Genomic DNA, 20,614 nt, shown 5'->3' on the forward strand with positions numbered 1-20,614 from the left:
GAAACAGGAGGGAAAAAACAAGGCCACTCTAGGAAATCCAAGCCCTTGGCACTGACAGCTACAGCAGCACTAAACACAGCCCACCTCCTGCCCGAATTAACATACAACCTCACGTGAAACGCTTGCTTACCTCAGTTCCTATTACCCAGCGTGTCATGTCTGGCTTTCAACAACAATACAGCTGCAAGGCATGCTAAAAGGCAAGAAGAAACACAGTCTGAAGAGACAGCAAAGCAAGCATGGGAACCAGTCTCAGACATGATGTAGTTTGGAATTATCAGACAGGGAATTTAAAATGACCAACTATGATTAAATTGTAAAGGAGTCCAATGGCAAAAGTGGACAACACATACAACAAATGGCTGATGTAAGCAGGGATGGGTACTCCTTCTTAGGAATCAAAGGGAATCCTGGAAATGAAAAACCGCGTAACAGAAATGAAGAATGTGTTTTAATGGGCTCATCGGTAGACTGGACATGGTTGAGGAAAATATCAGTGAGCTTGAAGTATGTCAATAAGAAAATTCCTGAATTGAAATGCAAAGAGAAAAAAAGAGTGGAAAAAAAAAAACCCCAGAGCAGAACATCCAAGAACTGTGGGACAGTTTCAAAAGTGGAACATACTCATAATTGGAATACCAGAAGGAGAAAAAGAAAGAATCAGAAAAAAACATTTGACGTAATAACGGCCGAGAATTTTCCAAAATTAATAATAGACACAAGGCACATTTCCAGGAAGCTCAGAGAACACCACGCAGAAAAATACCAAAAACTACACCCACTTATATCATACTCAAACTGCTGAAAACCAAAGACAAAGAGAAAATCTTGAAAGAAGCCAGAGAGGGGGGAAAGCATGTACAGAGGAAAAAAGATAAGAATTCCATGGGGCTTCTCATCAGACATCATGCAAGCAAGAAGAGAGTGGACTGAAATATTCAGAGTGTGGAAAGGAAAAAATCACCAACCTAGAATTCTATAACCAGTGAAATTATCCTTCAAAAGTGAAGGAGAAATAAATACCTTCTCCGACAAACAATCACCGAGGGAATTCATCACCACAGCCACCCTGCCCCTCAAAACATGCTAGAACACATTCTTCTGAGAGAAGGAAAATCAGACGGGTCAGAAACGTGTATCTACCTAAAGGAAGAAAGAGCATAAGAGAAGGAATAAATGAAGGTAAAATAGTATCTTTTATTCTTCTTATTCTTAGTTGATCTAATAGATCATTGTTCAAAGTAACAACAATGTATTGGGTGACTACAGCAAATGGAAAAGTGACATGAGTAAGAGCAATGTTACAGGGGACAGGAGAGAGGATTCAGGAACACTTAGTTTGAAATAAGGCGCCTGCACCTCCCGTGAAGTAGTAATGTGTTATTTGACAGTGGACTTAGGCTAGTTGTTCATGTGCACTGCAAACCCTAGAGCAACCGCTAACATTTTTTAAAGGGAGGGGAGGGGTGCTAGTATCCTCACCTCACAAAGAGAGGAACATAAGACCCATGCACTTAGTCATAGAACTTCCAGCCAGCACAGCTAAGGGACACCGCAAGTCAGAAACTGCATACAAAAGCAGTCCGAGGAGGACCAATCAACTCTGAGTTATTTGGGTTTAAAATTATAAGAGGATAGGACTTGCAGTTAAAGTGGCTTGAACGCACATAACTAGCTCCGTTCCTTCTAAAGTGACAGAAGAAGGCGTTTTTAAAAGGTGTCAGACAGTGGTTCTTGGGATGCTCAAGTCCAGCAGCATCAGCATCACCCAGGGCCTCGTTGGAAATGCAGATTCCCAGGGCTGCTAAGTCAGAGAGCCCGAGGGAGGGGCCCAGCAAGCCAAGTTTCTGATGCTGGCTGGAGTTTGCAGGACACCAGCAGAAAACACGAAGGATGGAGAGAAAGTGGAAGAAGACAACAGCTGCTGGGAATTTGATGGATGAGGGAGAACAGACGCGTCAGATTCAAGAAATCTCCTGGAACCAACAGAAGGAACACGGAAGGGTATCCGATACACCCTGCAAACCCTCAGAGCCTCCAGAAGTGGGCTCCAGGTACACCTAGACGTAGGAATGAAACTGAGGTTAAAAGAGAAGGATTGGCTAAAAGCCTGTGTGGGACGCAATTCGACCCCGTGCCCCTCCTCAGACTCCCCAGGCTGGGTGCCTGGCCCCCACCCGCCCACCACACACAGTGGAGGACCTGGAGGGGTGTTCTCTGCAGATGGTAAGTGTTTGTCACAGTTCAAAACAGGGAGGGTTCTTAATGAAAAGAGGGGAGTTAAGTGAAAGCTTTTATACTGACTCTTAGTTTCCTGTGACTCTATAACACGATGCCACGAAGTGGGTGACTTTAAACAGCACACATCTATTCTCTTACTGTCCTGGACACCAGAAGTTGGAAATCAGCTTCCCTGGGCAGAAATCACAGTGTCAGCTGGGCTGTGCTCCCCCGAGAGGCTCTAGAGGATAATCTGTTCTTTGCCTCTTCCAGCTTCCGGTGGCGGCTGGCGATCCTTGGCTTGTGGCCACATCGCTCCAATTTCTCCCTCTGTGGTCACTTCTGGGTGAAATCTCCCCCTGACTCCCTCTTATAAGGACACTTGTGATCACACTGGGCCCACCCATATAACCCAGGATCACCTCCCCTTCTCAAGTTCCTTAACTTAATCACATCCATAAAGTCTCTTTCCATATAAGGTGACGTTCACAGGTTCCAGGAATTAGGACTTAAATATCTTTGGGGGCATTATTTGGTTTATCATGCTGACTGTTGAAACTTCCAGCCTTCTGTTCCCAGTCAGCTCCCAGAGTGCTGGCAGCAGGAGACCAACAAGTCTTCTCTGGTTGGGTTGCCAGGTTTAGAAAAACAAAGAAACAAACAGAAGCCTAGAAGGATACTCAATTAAATTAGAATTTCAGATAAACAAAAATAATTTTTAGTATAAATATGTACCAAATATCGCATGGCACACACTTACACTAAAAAAAATATTGTTTATCTGGAATTCAAATTTAAATGGCCACTCTATGTCTTATCCGGCAACCCTAATCCCTGGGAAATCTGACCAGCCCAAAAGAAAAGTTTTAAAGGTTCTGACATTGGGAGTCTTCCAAGGAAGCTACCTGCCAGATTACCCTGCCAGATTACCCTGCCAAAGCGGTTCAAACTGAAGTTGACTAGCTCTCCCCATCTGCGCAGAACTTTTAATCTATCTCTTAGTATCTCATTCTTAATAGGAGCATATTTTTGAGGAAAATGTCTAACATGGAAGAGAGCAGAAAAAAGCAACACTGAGGAGAGACTTCTCAAGTGAAGAAAACTTTAAAAAAATCTATTCTTAATATCTTCAGAGACATGAACTAGTATATCCATGAAACAAGAACAGGACGCTATAGAAAAGGAATATTCTGAGAATAAAAACAAGTTCTGGCAATTTAAAATATGATAAGTATGATTAGCAGAGACAAAAATCTCAAAAGAAGGGTTGCGAACTAAAACTGAGGAGGTCTCCCAGAAGGTGGAGCAAGAAGAAAAAGAGATGGAGGACAGGGAAGGTTTAAAATATAAGGAGACACTCTGGGTGGCTCACTAATCAGTAACAACAGGAGGCTCAGAAAGAAACAAACAGGAGAGGAACTCTTTAATGAAGTAAATCAAGAAAATTTCTGAGAGTTGAAGAACATGAAAAGGGACGTCCAAGAAGACGAAGCTGACAGATCAGCTGAGGTGTCTGAACATACTGGAAAGAGACTTCAAAAGCTGGGGTGAGTTGGGGGTTTAATTAGTGATAAGAACTACATGGAAACTGAGCAAACAGAAAAAATTATTATTAACTCCAGGGCAAACAGCATGTTCTACGGGAAAAGAAAAGTGATCAGCTCGTCACAGTAATAGAAAGCCTGAATATTGAACTACACCAAACTGCGACACAGCAATATGGGGGGACAACGGGGTAAGTTTGCGTGTGTCTCCACGGGGTGGTGGAGGCTGCGGGGTGAGGTGGTTGGTGGTTATGTGATGGGTGAAAAAGAGTTCAATCTGCATCTTCCTGGTAGGAAGTTGATAGACACTGCCTAGAAGTGAAAAATCAAGAAGTAGCTGTATAAGTTTGTCACTTAGAAGTACTAAGTTAAGTACCAAAAGATATGAATTAAAGCATTGGAAGTTATTGACTCTGGGCAGAAGATGGGGAAGATGGCAGGGCAGGGGGCTGCTGTTTTTAATAAGCCTTGCAGGACGACTTGACTCCTGCCCAAGTGCATGAATAACGTGGGTGAAATGAAAATAACGTTAAAAAAGGATGTTAATGCCGCTGAGACGCACCAGGAAAAGTTACGGATTTGTCAAGTTGCTTTCTTTTTGCTTTGAGTTGACTCAAACCCATTAGAACGTAGCCCAGCCAGAGGAGTATTTGAAGATTCATTCTTTTTTTTTTTTTTTAAATGGAGGTCACACTGGTTTATAGTACTATATAAGTTTTATGAGTACAACATTACAGTTCTACTTCTGTACACAGATAGAGACTGAGTTTTTGGTGGCATGGAGGTTATTTCAATGCCAAAAGGCTGTTTGAGTGGACGGGAAAAGAAGAAATTCACGAAAGCAATGCGACACCCTGATTTTCAGTGCTGTTAGAAACGTATTGCCTCACCATAGAAAACCTGGTGAGAAGATCGGCCAGCTCCTCTGCCTTCAGAGAACAGCCGCACTCCTGCAGCGACTTCTGCATCTTGCATAAGGATATGTAGCCATTTTTGGATTTATCTAGTTTGGTGAGTGCTTTGCTGATATCTTTTTTTTTTTTTTTTTTTTGCGGTACGCGGGTCTCTTACTGCCGTGGCCTCTCCCGCCGTGGAGCACAGGCTCCGGACACGCAGGCCCAGCCGCTCCGCGGCATGTGGGATCCTCCCAGACCAGGGCACGAACCCGCGTCCCCTGCATCAGCAGGCGGACTCCCAACCACTGCGCCACCAGAGAAGCCCCTTTGCTGATATCTTGATAGTGGTCCTTAAGCTTATCCCTGAAAGAGAATGCATTTGAGACACACACTAAAACCGGGAAAACAAATAATTTCTTTAAAGCAAGAGTTCCATGATCATTCTAATGTGATGAGTTGATGCTTCATCTGACAACGAATTTTGAAGATGCTTTGCAGCCTTGATGTAACATTTACATTGAAAGGTATTCTGGAAAAAAATAATAAGCATTTTTATCATTACCATTTTATTATTATTATCATTAGCAAAACTATGTTAGAGAAATTACAACCTTGTCTTTTTACTAGAATGGGTACTTTAAAAATGGAACCAAACATTTAAAAATACAGTGATATTACAGACACGGGAAATACACCTCCATCCTCTTGCTGCAGACTCGTTGAGCACCTATCACGTGCCAGGTACTGCTCTAGGTGTCAGGATACACCTAGTGAATGAGAGAGGCCTCCCTAGAAGAATCTACATTCTCCCTGGGGCAAGGCCAACGATAAACAGGGGACAACAGTGCCCTGCACAGCGGGTCAGGGGTTAGCTGAGCACCCACAAGCGGGGCTGAGAATGCCCATGGTAGGGGGCGCTGCAATTCCCAGTAGGGGGTGCAGGGGGACCTCACTGGGGAAGGTGACACTTGAGCAGAGATGGCAGGGAGGTCAAGGACCCAGTGGGGATTTACCCCTGGAAGACCTCTCTGGGCCCAGGGACAGCCAGCGCCAAGGCCCTGAGGCAGGAATGCAGGAGCAGGAGCCAAGGAGGGCAGAGAGTCTAGTCAGTGAGTGCTGATGGGGGCGGGGGTCCAGGTCCTTTGTTCTTAAGAAGCACAGCCCATAATTTGCGTGTCTGAGTTGGGAAACCAGAAGCTGTTATGTCTTCATGTACCTTCTCCCATTTATTTTTCTCAACAGCCCTACAAGGGAGGAGGGTAATTATCATCCCCGTTTTATAGGAAGAAGACAGTGCCGGCCTGTGCGGCGTCCGGGCTCAGCCAGCTCTCCCCTGCTGGGACAGAGGCAGCGTCCGACTGTAACTCCTGATCGTGTTCGAGGGCTGATTTTCTTAGGAATGTGTTCAAGTTTCTGATTCAGTCTTTCAGGAAAATTCTTCCCAGACTTAAAAAAAATTATTGATAAGGGAATAAAAAAGTGTGGACATTTTTAGGAATAAACAGTCTTACACCTGACCTACAGGGGGTGGGTTATATTCCATGAACTCGCTCATCCAGGCCCCAGGAAGCTCGTCCTACCACACTGAGCACTGTGTCCGTCTGACTTGAGCTCGGCTGTGAGGTTCCTACTCAGGGAAAAGGATATGCCAGAAACTCCAAACACGAACTCTTTGCTGGTAATCGTCTACCACCTCCGATGTGTATTTGTGGATACATGTCCACAAACTGTTCCTTGAGTGCCTGGAAGAAATCATCCATGGCAACAGAGAAGTCGGAAATCAGAAGAGGGGAAGCGGAGGGAATACTTGGGGGGAGAGGGAGGCTTGGACCCTGAAGCTACGTGGGTCACCGTCTCCCTCCCCTGCTGGCCTCCGGGTCCGAGCTGGCTGGTGTGAGTCTTCGAGAAGCTGATACAAATGAGCTGCAGTAACTGTCCGGGGAATGTATCCCAAGGGGAGCAACACCCTGGATTCCCTCACAGGTGTACTTTGAATTCCGTCCCATCCTACAACATGATTACTCGTGATCACAACTATTATATTCCACTTAATCCTTCAAAATGAAAGTAAATGAAGGTATAAAAAAAATCAAAACTTTTTTTGAGATACATATTTTTAGAAAATTGAGGCGTTCAGTATTTCTTGGACTGGTTTCCAGGCAGTAATTATTTCCCTCGCAGGGTAAATATGTGCTCAGAATAAGTGAGGATTCGGAGCTCTGATCACGCCACGCGGCCAGGCAGAACCCGCGTCAGCCCACACAGTGTCTGGTCCCTGGTCTGGACCACGAGACAGAAGCCCGAAGAGGGCAGTGGCACGGCCGGTGGACGGCCGCAGAGCCCCTCACACACAGCCCGGCTGGCACGCTGGAGAGAACCCTGTGCAGCCCGGCTGGGTTTGCTCCTGTGTCTCGCAATTTGCATTTGAGAACAGCCGGCTGAGCTTCCGCGGCTAGTTCACTATTGCTGGTCTGACTCTGGAAAATAAATAGGGGTTTAGAAAAGGATTCTTCTGAATTTTTAAAATGTATTCAGGCCATTTCAAACAAAATTAAACCTCTTAGATTTAAGAGGCAAACATAAAATTTCAGTCACTTGAATGAACACGACTCCTGTTTCTTAATCTTATCAAAGCTTCAGTATAAATGAGGAGGTTAAAAGTCCTGGAAACACTGCATCTGATGGGTTATCTGGAAGACCCACTGACACCAAAATTGAAAAGTGGGCCATCCTGAAGGGCAAAGTGACTTGACAATTTCGGAATCTGACATCTTTGAGGAAACAGAAGCCCGTCATGAATTTTTACGCATTGGGCTTGATTTCTTTGGTAAGAGAGCGTGATGGTGGGAGGGGACCGGGTGAGTGTGAATCAGTTTTCGGAGCTTGATGATCTGAAACGCTTCGTCCAGTGGCACGTAGTTCTCCCAGCTACAGATCCACGATCGCACAATAAACAGAAACAAGAAGAGAAAGACCATGCGGACGATGCTGAGGATGTGAGATCCCTCCCAGAGCCTCGTTACTCACAAGTGGCAGGAGAGAGGGAAGGGGAGACACGTGTGGGTAATGAGGCCAGCCCTGTCTGGGAAAGATAAATTCCACGTTTTCGTTACTTTTATGGCATATTTGATATTTATACCAATCTTGCGCATATTTTTACTTGAAATTTCACCAACTCCATTCTCTGCCTTCGGGCTTTATAACTCAGTAACTTAGACATAATTCAGGGGTGTGTTCAAACTGCCCTTCTCTTAAACCCCATTCAGCCATTGCATTTCGTCCCTGTGTCCTTGGAGTGCTTCTTTCCTCTGGGGATTCGTTAGTAACAGCTCATTCACTCATTCAGAGATGATGGGGACAGAGAGGTGAAGTGACAGACAGGAGATGGACAGACACACAGATGAGAGTGCCAGGGAGGTAAGCCTCTGGAGCAGGGAGCAGGGTCCCAGGCCTGGGGAGTGCTGGTGGGCGGCCACCCAGGACCGAGACTGATTGAGAAAGTCTGTCCCATCCCTTTAGGGTCACATCAAATGCAGCAACATTTTCTCCTATGTTCCTTTTTTTTTTGAGGCATAATTGACATATAACATATTAGTTTCAGGTACACAACATAATGATTTGATATCTGTATACACTGTAGGATGTATAGTTACCGTCTATCACCATCCGTAGGATGAGAACTTTTAAGATTTACCTTCTTAGCGCCTTTCAAATACGCAGTACAGTATTCCTAACGATAGTCACCTTGCTGTGCATCACACCCCCAGGACCTATTTCTATCCTAATGGAAGTTGTGCTTTTTGACCCACTTCACCCACTTCGGCATCCCATGCTACCCTCACCTCTGGCAACTGCCAATCTGTTTTCTGTATCTATGAGCTTGGGTTTTTTTTTTTTTTTTTAAAGATTCCACATGTAAGTGAGATCATATGGTTTTTGTCTTTCTTTGTCTGACTTATTTCACTTGGCATAATGCCCTCAAGGTCCAGCTGTGTTATCGCAAATAGCAATATTTCATTCTTTTTTATGGCCGAATAATATTCCATTGTATATGTATGTACCACATTTTCTTTATCCATTGTTTTAGAATTTTAAAATACGGCATTAGTGACTAGTTTCATTAGTGACTACTTTTAAACTTTGAAAGGAATCACGCGCAGTCCCACCATCCAAATACAACACGATACCTTCTGTACAGCATCTTGTGGACAGGCACGTACATTTGGTGTAGCTCCAATCATGGTATACAGACTGTTTATTTATTTATTTTGGCTACACCACGGGACACTCGGGATCTTAGTTCCCCAACCAGGGATCGAATCCGAGCCCCCTGCAGTGGAAGCGTGGAGTCCTAACCACTGGACCGGCAGGGAAGTCCCTATACAGACTGTTTAAAACTTCATTGCCAATTAGCCTTCTATCAGACATTCCCACAGTGTCCGAGGCGATGGTTGAAACTGGCATACACCACCTCATATTCCTTGGGGCCACGCTCTGTAAGCCAGGCCCTCATCTGGGATGGATTTTTTTTTTTTTTTGCGGTACGCGGGCCTCTCACTGCTGTGGCCCCTCCCACCGCAGAGCACAGTCTCCAGACGCGCAGGCCCAGCGGCCACGGCCCACGGGCCCAGTCGCTCTGCGGCATGCGGGATCCTCCAGGACCGGGGCACGAACCCGTGTCCCCTGCATTGGCAGGCGGACCCTCAACCACTGCGCCACCAGGGAAGCCGACAGGTGTCCTTTTGTTGCTGCTGTTGAAAACACACTGCAAGTCATACCTTCCACCTGCTAAACTGCTGGCCTCTTCCGCATTATTTCTTTGGGATAAAGTCCCCAAAGTTGAACTGCTGAGTTAAAGAATGTGTCTGTTCCTTCATTCATTCGCTGGACAAATACTCACTGGGTGCCTGCTAGCCATCAAGCACTGCTCTGAACCGGGTAGAGACAGCATGTCCTCGTGGAACCCGCATTCTACTTGCCCAGAGGAGGGGCCAGGGGCTGAGGCTAGTAAACACCTCAAAGGTTCAGTTCTCAAGGGTGACCTGAGAGTGTGACTGGGTAGGGTGGCGTAGGCTTATAGCTCTTTAACTCCTTTGTAGCTTTGTGACTTAGCGCCGATTTCTAGAATCTACAGCAGTGAACCAGTATTACAATTTCACGGCAGCTTTGCCAGCACCGGGAGGTACCACTTCAGAACAAACAGTGCTGCAAGGGTCAACGAGGAACGGACGCCGGCCCCCGGGCCGTGTGCTCACAGACTCACCCGGCCGGCACGGCCCTCTCCGTGCTCTGCTCCTTCATCTCTTCTTGCACCTGCTGTGGCTTCGTGAAATGACCCATGAAGTTGAAATAATCCTCTGCGTAGGGCTGATGAATAGCCGCTGAAGAGTTAACCCCCAATTTCTGTAAAACTTCTTGGTAAGTAATGTGCCCTCTTCCCTCGGTGTCGTACCTTTAAAGACAAACAAACAAAACTCTCACCAGTGCGAGGTGCTCAGGGCTTTAACACCGTCTGCACTCCATCTGCCTGGCTCCTCACACCCCGTGTACTCTGCAGGCCTGCAGCACCGGCCTCCCCGGGGGTCAGGAACGCAGGATCCTGAGCCTCACCCCAGACCTGAGCTGGACCTGCTCGTAACAAGACCCTCAGGCGATCCACAGGCTCATCAATCAACAGGAAGGTCACCTCACACAAGGTGATCTTGGACCACCCCAAGAGAGCAACCGGATTCATCCTCTGTCATTCTGTTAGAAATCCGATTGTGACCACGGAAAATTAAAACCAACCCTTCCTTAATTCAACGGTCTTTTATTGAGCACCTACATGTAAGAGGAACTATGCTAAGGTTCAGAAGAAAATCCGTCAAAAAGCATATTCAGGGGCTTCCCTCGTGGTGCAGTGGTTGGGAGTCCACCTGCCGATGCAGGGGACGCGGGTTCGTGCCCCGGTCCGGGAAGATCCCACGTGCCGCGGAGCGGCTGGGCCCGTGAGCCATGGCCGCTAAGCCTGCGCGTCCGGAGCCTGTGCTCCGCGACGGGAGAGGCCATGGCGGTGACAGGCCCGCATACCGCAAAAAAAAAAAAAAAAAAAAAAGCATATTCAATCTTAAAACTCAAATAAATGAATGCCACTTGATTCCAATTCCCCATTTTCTCTTTGAAGAGATGCCAATTACACACAACCAATGAAAGAGACTAGTAAGGAAAACAAGATAAGAATTATGTTATGTACCTTTTATGTCATTTTCTATTATTGGGATTTTTCTAAATTGTAATTCATTTTAAAAAAGGCATAATGGAGGGTTTTTATCTCCCAACATCATTCAAATAGAATAGAATTACTTCAGTAAAAATTTTTAAGGCAAATTGCCAATTTTCTTTAAAGAAAAGAAGCATTTATTTTCACGGAAAGATCTCGGTCCTCCTCTAACCGATAAAAATGGCATTTCCGGCGGTGCTTTTCCCAGATGAACTCAGCGTTCCGAGGGCTGAGGCGGTATTTGCACAATGTCTGGGGCTTCACGCTGCATCCGGCTGCTGTCGGTGCCTGTGGGACGGAGCCAGGCGCCCTGGGCTCTCCTGTGTGAAGCAGGGCCCCCTCTGCTCTCCGCCGCCGGCCAGATGCTGCAGGACCACACGCTGGCCGCCGCCCCAGCACTGGGTCCCCTGCGACCCTCCCAACTGAGTAACGATGAGGAGAACGGATTTATTTACCCGACTTTCCTGTCCTCAAGGGCTGGGGTGCTGGGTGGAGGACGAGGGGTGAGAAGTTCCCGAGGCCCCCCTGCCCACCCCTCCCCCTGCGGCCCCCCTGGGCCTCGCGTCTCACCTCCGCCTGCCTCCCAGCATCCAGGCCTGCTTTCATCAGGGACTCCGTCCTAGAAGGTGAGGAGAGTCCCCTCCTGCGACGGAGGGGCAGGGAGGGCAGCGATGTCTGAGCCGCCAGCTCACCGGCCTCGAGTCGCAGGCCAGGTCCCGCCACCCGCCCGGGCTCGGTTTCCTCGCCTGGCCTGCAGCACGGAGGGGGAGGGCACTCTGAGACCTGCTGGCTGGAATCATGCCCCCAGTGGCGTCGTTGTTACTAAGGGTTTGGGAAGCCCTCCCAGACCTTTCCAGGCGTCTGTTATTAGTACGACCTTAGTGCCTGCAACCCCCAAAAGTACCATTCTACCTTTATTCAGTGAATTTTCCTTCTAAAACAAAACAAAGCGACCCACCCACCAGAGGAAGCCCGAGGCTTGTAGTGGCTTTATGTGCCAGGCGGCACGAAGGGCCAGTGCCTCTAGCAAGTGGCTTCTCCTACTGCTGGTGACGGGACAGCTGCAGGAAGGAGAGTCTAGTTCTCCATCAGTGCACCTGGGAAGGGGAGGGTTGCCATTTCTTGAGCTCCTAGGGCGATCCCAGGGCCGTGAGTCTTTCCCTGAGCTGCATCAGGCCTGTGACCAGCCTGATGCCACCAGAGTGCTGCTGTGATGCAACTCTATAAAGACACCCCTAGAAGAAAGCTCCCCAAGGGGGCTCCCCACCCCTACAGGGGGCTCCTGAGAGAACGTGCACAGACCACCCGCCTGACAAGCAAGGCCTGGCCAGCAGGGCGCCTCTTCTGGGACCTCTCTCTCGTCCTGAGGCAAAAGCACTGTGTCTCTGCCTCCCCTGGATCCCTGTAGCCTGTGGTGAGGACCGGGGAGCGGGGTGAGCGCGGGTGGAGGCTGGGACCAGGGCCTGGTGTTTGCCGCTGCCATTCGCCACCCAAAGGCTCAACCACATCCCACCTCTGCTTCCCCCGCTTCAGTCCAGGTCATCCCTCCCTGCTTGACGGTGGGTTTCTCAAGGAGAGACCATGCCTCGTTTATCCTGATGGGCGAACCCACAGTTCCCAGCAACATGCCTCGCAACACTTCCTTATCGATACCTGGTTGCTGAGCAATGAACGTGAAGGGCACGTGTCCCTAAGGAAGGCCTGCCATCCCCACGGGCAACGCTCACGAGATTCCCAACAACAAATTCTCAATCATGACACTTGAACTGAATGGAGAGACACTTCTTAATTACTTCATTAATAAAGATCATAAACATTCTATTCACATCTCCAAGGAACAGAAGACCAGATTGCACAACTGCAACTAAAATATTGTTATGAATGTGAATAATAAGAGAGTTAATTCAGCTTACATAACCTCACCCTTCATCATACAATCCTTTGTGTCACATTAAAAAAAATCAACTTGCCTGTAAAGGTTGAATTTTAAAAGGGTTCGGCAACAGATGTGCCAAGAAAAATGTGCGCATAAACAGAGGACCCATAAAAACTCGCATTTGCACACGGCAATGGCCACTAATTTATGACATAATCAGATTACTCTGCCCATCTATTGTACACACAGCAATTTGGTTGTACACATGATCTGAATATGTTCACATCGATTGCTGTGCTGTGAAAGTCTTACCCTTTCATGCTCAGTTTAGCACTTGATTCTTACATAAATGACAGAAGAATCTTCCAGCACCATTGACCCCAGATTTAGAGGGTCTGGTGCAAGCCCTACTGACGACCCAGGCCTGCAGCAGAGGGAGACGTGGCCCTTACGCAGCTTGGACTGAGGGATTCTCTCGGGGACCACCATCTGTGAGGGTGGTCCGATGGCTCAGAGAGCTGCCCTTCAGAGCACACAATGTCCAGCTGCCCAAGGGGGCAGTGCCCAATGGCACATTCAGCCAGTCCTGGTGGAGCCACAGATGAGACATCATGGGCTCCATCCCCATCCAGGGCCACAATCCCGCCCTTACGCTCCCCAATAAGCGGCGGTCTGGCCTTGGATGAAGCCACGCCAGAGATGGGAAACCCGCTCCTTCAGGGACTGCCCAGTGGAGTTCTAGATGATGTTAGTCACGAAGGCGTCCTTTATGCGGAGCTAAGGGCCTGTCCATCTAGTCCCTCCACGTGCAGCTCTTCTAACTCATCCCCGACCATCACGTCCCATTCGATCCTCTCTTTTCTGAACTGTTCCTTCAAACTTTTCAAATCCTTTCCCACCCAGAGGCTCTCCTGGTCCAGGTGTTCCACCAGCAAGGCACAGGGTAGGTTCTCTCTAGACACTGCGTTGGTTGAGGCAACAGAGATGACCCAGCTTCATGTTAACCGACAGTCATATGTCTTCCCGTGGGCCGATGCACATGACACCGGGACTTTTTAATAGTCTTTGCCTTTTATATTGGAATACTAACATACAATTACCTACCCAAACAAGAAATGTGCATAAATTGGGCATTAATTATCTCCCGAACATTCTGCCAGGTCTGCGTGATCAGCTGGTTGCACACGACCGGCATCTATACGCAAGTTTCCCAGGCTGCTGCTGTCCTACCTGAGTCGTCTGTGCATTTTTATAATACACTGGCTTCATAGTTTTTCAGCAAAGTTGGTTTTAGATCTAAAATAGTGGAGTTCTACCCAATGGAACGAGGCTACAGAAGGGGCTCAGGACACTGAGCGCCCCCGAAGGGCGTGTCCCCCAGGGCTCTGTGCCCTGGTCCTGGGGTGCCCTGTGCCCGGCAGGCTCTGGGTCTCAGGCTCTTCTGATGGAAGCGGCATCCTTCCTCTTCCATCCCAGGGACCTCCCACTCCCCCGGCTCTGGGCCTCTCTGCTCACTAGGACCCCCTTTCCCCACCTCTGGCGAATGACTGTTTCTTAAGACTCAACTCAGGCATCGCACCTCCTGGGGGTCTCTCTCTGAACACCCCCAGCCCGGGCTGCCCAGCCTCTCCCTCCTGGCACGCAGCTGCTGTCTTCCCGGCCGAGTCGCGAGCAACCCGAGGGTGGAGGCTTCCTTCATCTCTGGAGCCCCAGAATATAGCACAGGGCTTGCAACTTAGAAAGTTTCCAGAAAATCCTGCTCAATGATTGCTCCGATGAATGAATGGATGGCTGGATGCACTTTCATCTTGTAATTTATTCTCTGCAGTCTCTCCAAACCAAGCGCGTTGCTCCTGAAATCTTGTGCTGAAAGATCCTGCCTGGCTTCAGTTACCCGGTTTCCTTCCCAGCGGCCTCCTTCAGCCTTGACGGTTGTGTACCTTTAACCCTCAGTGCGCCAGGCTCGCTTAACATGCACGTGCTCCCCACTCTGTCCGCCCCTGTGCAGTTAGCTGGGGCCACGGGCTGTGGGCAGAAGTGTGTCCTACTGGGCCGAAGCCCGCCGAAGCCCGTGTGCGGTCCTGTGCTCTGCAGGTCCCGGGGGACCCTGCTGAGGGATGAGGCCACAACTGGAAGCCAGATCCCGAGTCACCACTTGGAAGAGAACCGTCCAGAAGAGCCGCTAGACATGCTAGACTTCGTGTGAATAAGAACTAAGCACGCATGTGCCAGGTCACTGAGATGTGGGAGTTAATGCACTAATTTACTTCCAGCGTAAACGAGACCTGCCAGGCTAACCCGGAGCTCTGAAAGCGTGAGCTTCACAGGTGCTTCGTAAATGTCGAGTGAACAATGGATGCTGACAATTTCTTGTCTATATTCTCCCTATTTTCTAATCTGTGTTTTCGAAAGAGCTGAACGTTATTTTCCTACTCACTTCCAGCTACCCAGTTTTGGCGGGGGCTTTCCTCGTCTCACTAGCAGACCCCGGGAGCTGGCAGAGTGTCACGTTGGCCCCAGCTGCTCCCTGCCTTGCCGGGGGTCCCTGTCACTCCCGCCGGGTGGGAGAATGCCTCTCCCCCTGTACGGGCGACTGCAGGAGGCTCCTGGTGCCTGCGCAGCCTGGCGCGGGCCACCACCTTGCCGCCTAGCCCTCCTGCTTCGTAGGGCAGGCGGGGACTTGGAGGGAGTGGACCAGGGTAAGTCAGGGTCAGCAAACGCTGAGCCATTGAGAGGAGCAGGCCAGGAGGTGGAATGAGGGTGAGGACGGCTAACCGAGATCATGGAAACGCCTAGAAAATGGATGAAAAAAACCACACCACCAAGTCTATCCTCTCTGCTGAGTGGGGTACGGCTGCTTTCTTGCTGTTGTCTTTTCTTTTCCTTTATGCTTCTCTGGATTTTCTGAGTCTTCTAAAATGAGTGTGCATCAATATTGTAATCAGAAAATAATTTCAAATCTATATGATCTTTTTGCTACTAATTTTTATGCTTATCTATGCCACGTACCCTCTTTATATCATTTGGTCCCCATTGCCATCCCACTGGAGAGATTACTGAAGCTCAGAGAAGGTGAGCCACTGGCCCAAGGTCACACAGCTCAGTCTGGGCGCCATGGGTCAGGGTGCAGGCCCCCTCAGAGCACAGCCCCTCAGCTGCGGGTTCACTTCCTAAATCTCTCTCACACCTGTCACTTCCGTCCCAGTCCTCCAGGCACCACCCAGGGAAGACAGCCCTGAATTCACCTCTGTGCCTCCCTCCCCGTCTCTGGCAATTCATCCTCCTCCCCGTGGCCAGAGTGATCTTTCTGGAACGTGGACCTGCCTCCCTCTTTCCCCACTAAACAGTTGGCCTTCAGGATGGGGTCCCCACCTCGCCCTGCCCTTCATGATGTGGTTCAGCTGATGTGCAGCCTCCCCTTCTGCCTGGCCACCCAGGTGACCCCGCAGCCCTGGAATGTGACACACCCTTTGCCCTTTGGCTGGACGTTCATCTGGTGGCTCTCGACCCCGCGCTTGCCCTTTGCACATCTTCCCAGCTGCCCCCCGGCTGCGCCCAGGGAGCTGTGCCCTTGGAGGTGGGAAGAGGGCAGGGCCAGGCTGTTCCCAGGGGACCTGCTGTCATGGACCCGTAGCTCCGGCTCAGCACAGCAGTCGAGGTTCCCGCAAATTCCGAGACAGCATCAGGAGTGGAGGCAATTTCCTGGTCTCCAAATAATACCGCCTCCCCTTTGCCCTGCAGTCGCTGGTGGGGAGCAGCTCCCTTATCTCTGTGTAACCTCCCCCGCTTGCTCTTCCAGCCCGGGGCGCAGCAGCCTCCCGGCCTCTGAGTAGCAGCGCAATCCCCTTGCAGACTTCTGGTCTCCCCAGCCTCCCTTGCAGGGGTGCAGCCATCGAGGGATTCTGGCCAAAAGAATTTGGGCAAAGTGACGGCCATGTTCCCAGGCCTGGTCCTTACAAAGCTGACCAGAGGGTCCTCTGTGCTCTGTTCCCTTCTCTGCTGGCAGACACATAAGATCCAGGGGTGGTGGGACTCCTGGTCCCTGAATGACTGTGAACACAGCTCCCCAACACCCACACTACATTTTGACATCATTATGGGGCAAGCCCCTGGGATGCTGGCCTTGTTTGTTACCGCAGCCAGCCTACCCTGATCCATACACCACTTGAGCTAACTCAGCAGGGCAGAGTGAGGCACAGAGAAGTTAAGTAACTTGACAGGGGCCACACAGCTATGAGGGGTGGAGGCATATCTGGCTGCAGAGCTCTCAACCACTCACCATCCATGGCAAACAGCCGGCTAAACAAAAGTAGATGAAATTCTCATCTCAAACAGTTTTCAGCACAGGGTAGATATTTGTGTATTTAATCATGTTAATACGTGTATAAAGAAACTTTAGCCAAAAGCAACAGTGAGTGTCTCCCTCCCATGAACATGGAACCTTGCTCTGTCCCCCATCGGGAAGAGGGCTAAGCGTGCTCTCCTTCCTCACGGGGACACCTGACTCCCACACCCCTCATTCTTGCAGCTCGCCCCGTCCCTCCCTGATGGAGACCACAGTCTCCCGAGGCCCACACCCCACCAACCCCTTTTCTGAACGGCTTCCTGACTAGTCTTCCTAAAGCATGGCTTGACCCACATCACATTTTGTCGTTTCCGAATGACTCGTTACTACTCTGCCAGAAAGGGAGGACTGCGGCCAGGTGATCAGCCTCGCCTTTCCTTCCTCAGCCTGGAGCCCAGGCACTGCTTGGAGAATGCCTCACCCGTCCTCCTGGCCCGTGGGTCAGGCAGCCCTCCTTCCCCATCTGGACCTTTGGAACAATTTCAGCTTCTCTCCCACCATGACAGCCTCCTGCTCTTCCACAGCCCCCAGCACCCCTACTTTTGTCTCCCTTTCTGCTCGACATGTCCCTCCTCTGGCATTTGTAACAGGCGACTCTGCACCCTGGTATTGGGGTGAGTGCTTCCTGCCCCCGACAGCTCCCCGAGCATCAGGACCACACAGTCACCTCCACATCGTCCACAGGTCTACATGGGGAGAGCTCCATGCATTTGGCCGCTGCACCCCATCTTCTGATCACTCAGATGCACCCACTCATCTAGTCCCTCAAAAGAGAAAACGGGCAGGGAGACCAAATTGTCCCTGAGTTGGAACTGACCTAAAACAAAACAAAACAAAACAAAAAAGAAACCAAGGATTTTGTAAGAACTTCAAGTTGCTTTTCTAAATTAGACACAAAACAGCCTAATTCTAAACTCGGCCAACATTGCAGCTTTCCCCTTTGAACAGATGAAAAGCTGAAATACTACACGGACTGCTCCATGGGCTTGCCTCTGAGAGGACATGCAATACTGGGGTACGATCCTGCGGGGATGCAAGTGGCAGCTAACATATAATGAAGAAGGAAGTAATTCAAAGACAGAGCTGGAACTTGGAAATGGACCGCATTGTCAGTGCACCTTGAAACTTAAACATCTACACAGGGAATGTTGTAACTGGGGGCCTGGTTCAAAAACAGCTAAACCTAAAGCACATTTTGAAAAATGTAGTCAACGTTAGGTACAATTTTCAGTTTAAGACACTCTTGGGAAACCACTCCAAGGTACCAAAACTTTGGTGATTTTCTTCCAGCAAATTACTGATCTATAAAACAGTTGTGCAACATTGATTTCCATCTTTAGGTGATGGGGAGAGACCGCTTTTCCCTTTACCCATTGCAGATCTGTCTGCTGAGCTACTTGTATTAGAGTTAAGTCTTTGGGGAGGGACTTAGTTCTCTGAAACAGTAAAAGGATGTGGTTGAACTCCCGGTTCCTTGGAAATGCGAAACTCTCAAGTCTAGTATTTAATACTGGTGACAAGTGTTTACCTGGCTCCCCATGTTCCTGAAGGCCAGCCTGTTGGCCAAGGCTTCTTTCTACGGGGGAACAGGACAGATACAACCGCAGGAAAACCACTCCTGGTCCCACCTGACCCCTGAGGAGTGACGAAAGCCGGGGCTGAATTTGGCCATCCGGAATGAAAAGCCAGTCTTCAGACATCACTCACCTCATCCAAAGCTTCTCACATTCTCTGGGTGTGAGGGGAATATCAAAGCCATACAGCGCGTTCTTTACATCCCGTCGTCGAAGAATGCCGTTGCCCTCATTGTCGGTTTCGATAAAATTCTACAATATTCCAAGGCGGCATTTAGTAACATGCATAATTGCTCAGACAGTAAACAAGCTTTTCAATAGTCAGTATCTGGAACAAGCTAAGACATTTTTCTCCCATTCCTCCTGCTTAAAAACCTTTTAATCTATGTCCTAGATACCCTCCCGATTCCTCTAAAGAAGGTGATCGAGCAAAACACGAACAAGTGTTAACACCTAGGAGGGGCTTATTTCTGGGTAATGAGTGGTCTCAGGTGTGTGGCTTGGATTCTTCTCTGACCAACAACTTGGGATCAAACACTGTTAGAAATAAGAGTCAACCAGAGCCTGGGAAATGAGGCGTAGCCCACACTGCTGAGGTTATCACAACTGGGGATCAAACACTGTTAGAGATAAGAGTCAAGCAGAGCCTGGGGAGTGAGGCGCAGCCCACACTGCTGAGGTCATCATCTCCACGATGCAGCGAAGTTGGCTGCCCGGCTGTCTGTCAGCGGGGAAATGAGGGACGTGAGACGCTGGTTGTTGTGACAAGATGGTATGGTACCATTTTAATATCCCCGAGGGGTGCAAAAGCCATCTGGGGATTTGTCACCACAGACTAGAAGAGCAGGTAGCACAGGGCGTTCCACTGTGTCTTAAATTGTTTCCGAACAATAGCTCATTCGCTCCTCCTTCTAATACACTGTGAGGGAGACACAGTGGGTCCATCTCCCAAGTCCTCTGCGAGCATCATACCTAATGGTGAAACCACGAAACATTCCCTGTAACATCAGGAACCAGGCAAGAATATCTCTATCGCCCTCTATTCATCATTGTACTGGAGGTGCCCGCCAGTGTAGTTAGGCAAGTTAAAATTGTTAAAAGGTGTAAAAACAGGGCAGGGAGAAATACAATTGTCATTTATTCACAAATGACATGACTGTATATATAAGAATACAAGGAATCCATAAATAAATTATTACACTAAGAGGCTTTGGCAAGAAATCTGGATTCTATATCAATACATAAAATTATCCACATTTTTATATCTCAGACATGGAAAATGAATTTAAAAAATAACATTTACAGTAGCATCAAAAATAGAAAGTTTGAGGAATAAACCTTATAAATGATTGTAAGACTTCTACACAGGAGTGTCTAAAACTTTTTTGAAAGAAGTCAGACAGGGAAAGACAGATACTGTATGGCTTCACTTCAATGTGGCAACTAAAAAATACGAATGAACAAACAGAACAAAAGGAACAGAGTTATAGATGCAAAGAACAAACAGGTGGTTACCAGAGAAGAGGGGGTGGGAGGAGGAAAGAAATAGGTGAGGGCGATTAAGCGGTACAAACTTCCAGTTGCAAAATAAATGAGTCACAGGTATGAAAGCTACAGTGTGGGGAATACAGTCAATAACTAAGTAATATCTTTGTGGTGACACATCATAACTAGACTTATCCTGGTGATCATTGTGAAATGAACAGAAGAAAAATCACTATGTTGTGTAACAGGAACTAACATAGTGTTTTAGGTCAATTATACTCTAAAAACAAAGAAACAAGCATACAAACAATTCATAGAAAAAGAGATCAGATTTGTGATTACCAAAAGCAAGGGGTGCGGGGAGGGGGAATTGGATGAAGGTGGTCAACAGGTACTACAAACTTCCGGTTCTAAG

The 20,614-nt window shown here is 48.6% G+C and overlaps 1 protein-coding gene across 1 annotated transcript in view; it reads right to left on the minus strand.

The window, feature by feature from the left end:
• Positions 1-20,614, minus strand: part of EFCAB6 (EF-hand calcium binding domain 6) — a 227,434-nt gene that overhangs the window by 46,874 nt on the left and 159,946 nt on the right. The window contains exons 15-16 of the mRNA XM_067698329.1: positions 18,848-18,966; positions 9,924-10,112 (exon numbers count right to left, since the gene is read on the minus strand). Coding sequence (XP_067554430.1) covers positions 9,924-10,112; positions 18,848-18,966 — 308 coding nt within the window. The remainder of the gene's footprint in view (positions 1-9,923; positions 10,113-18,847; positions 18,967-20,614) is intronic.

The sequence above is a fragment of the Pseudorca crassidens genome, chromosome 11 (assembly GCF_039906515.1).
Source record: "Pseudorca crassidens isolate mPseCra1 chromosome 11, mPseCra1.hap1, whole genome shotgun sequence".
Lineage (NCBI taxonomy): Eukaryota > Metazoa > Chordata > Mammalia > Artiodactyla > Delphinidae > Pseudorca > Pseudorca crassidens.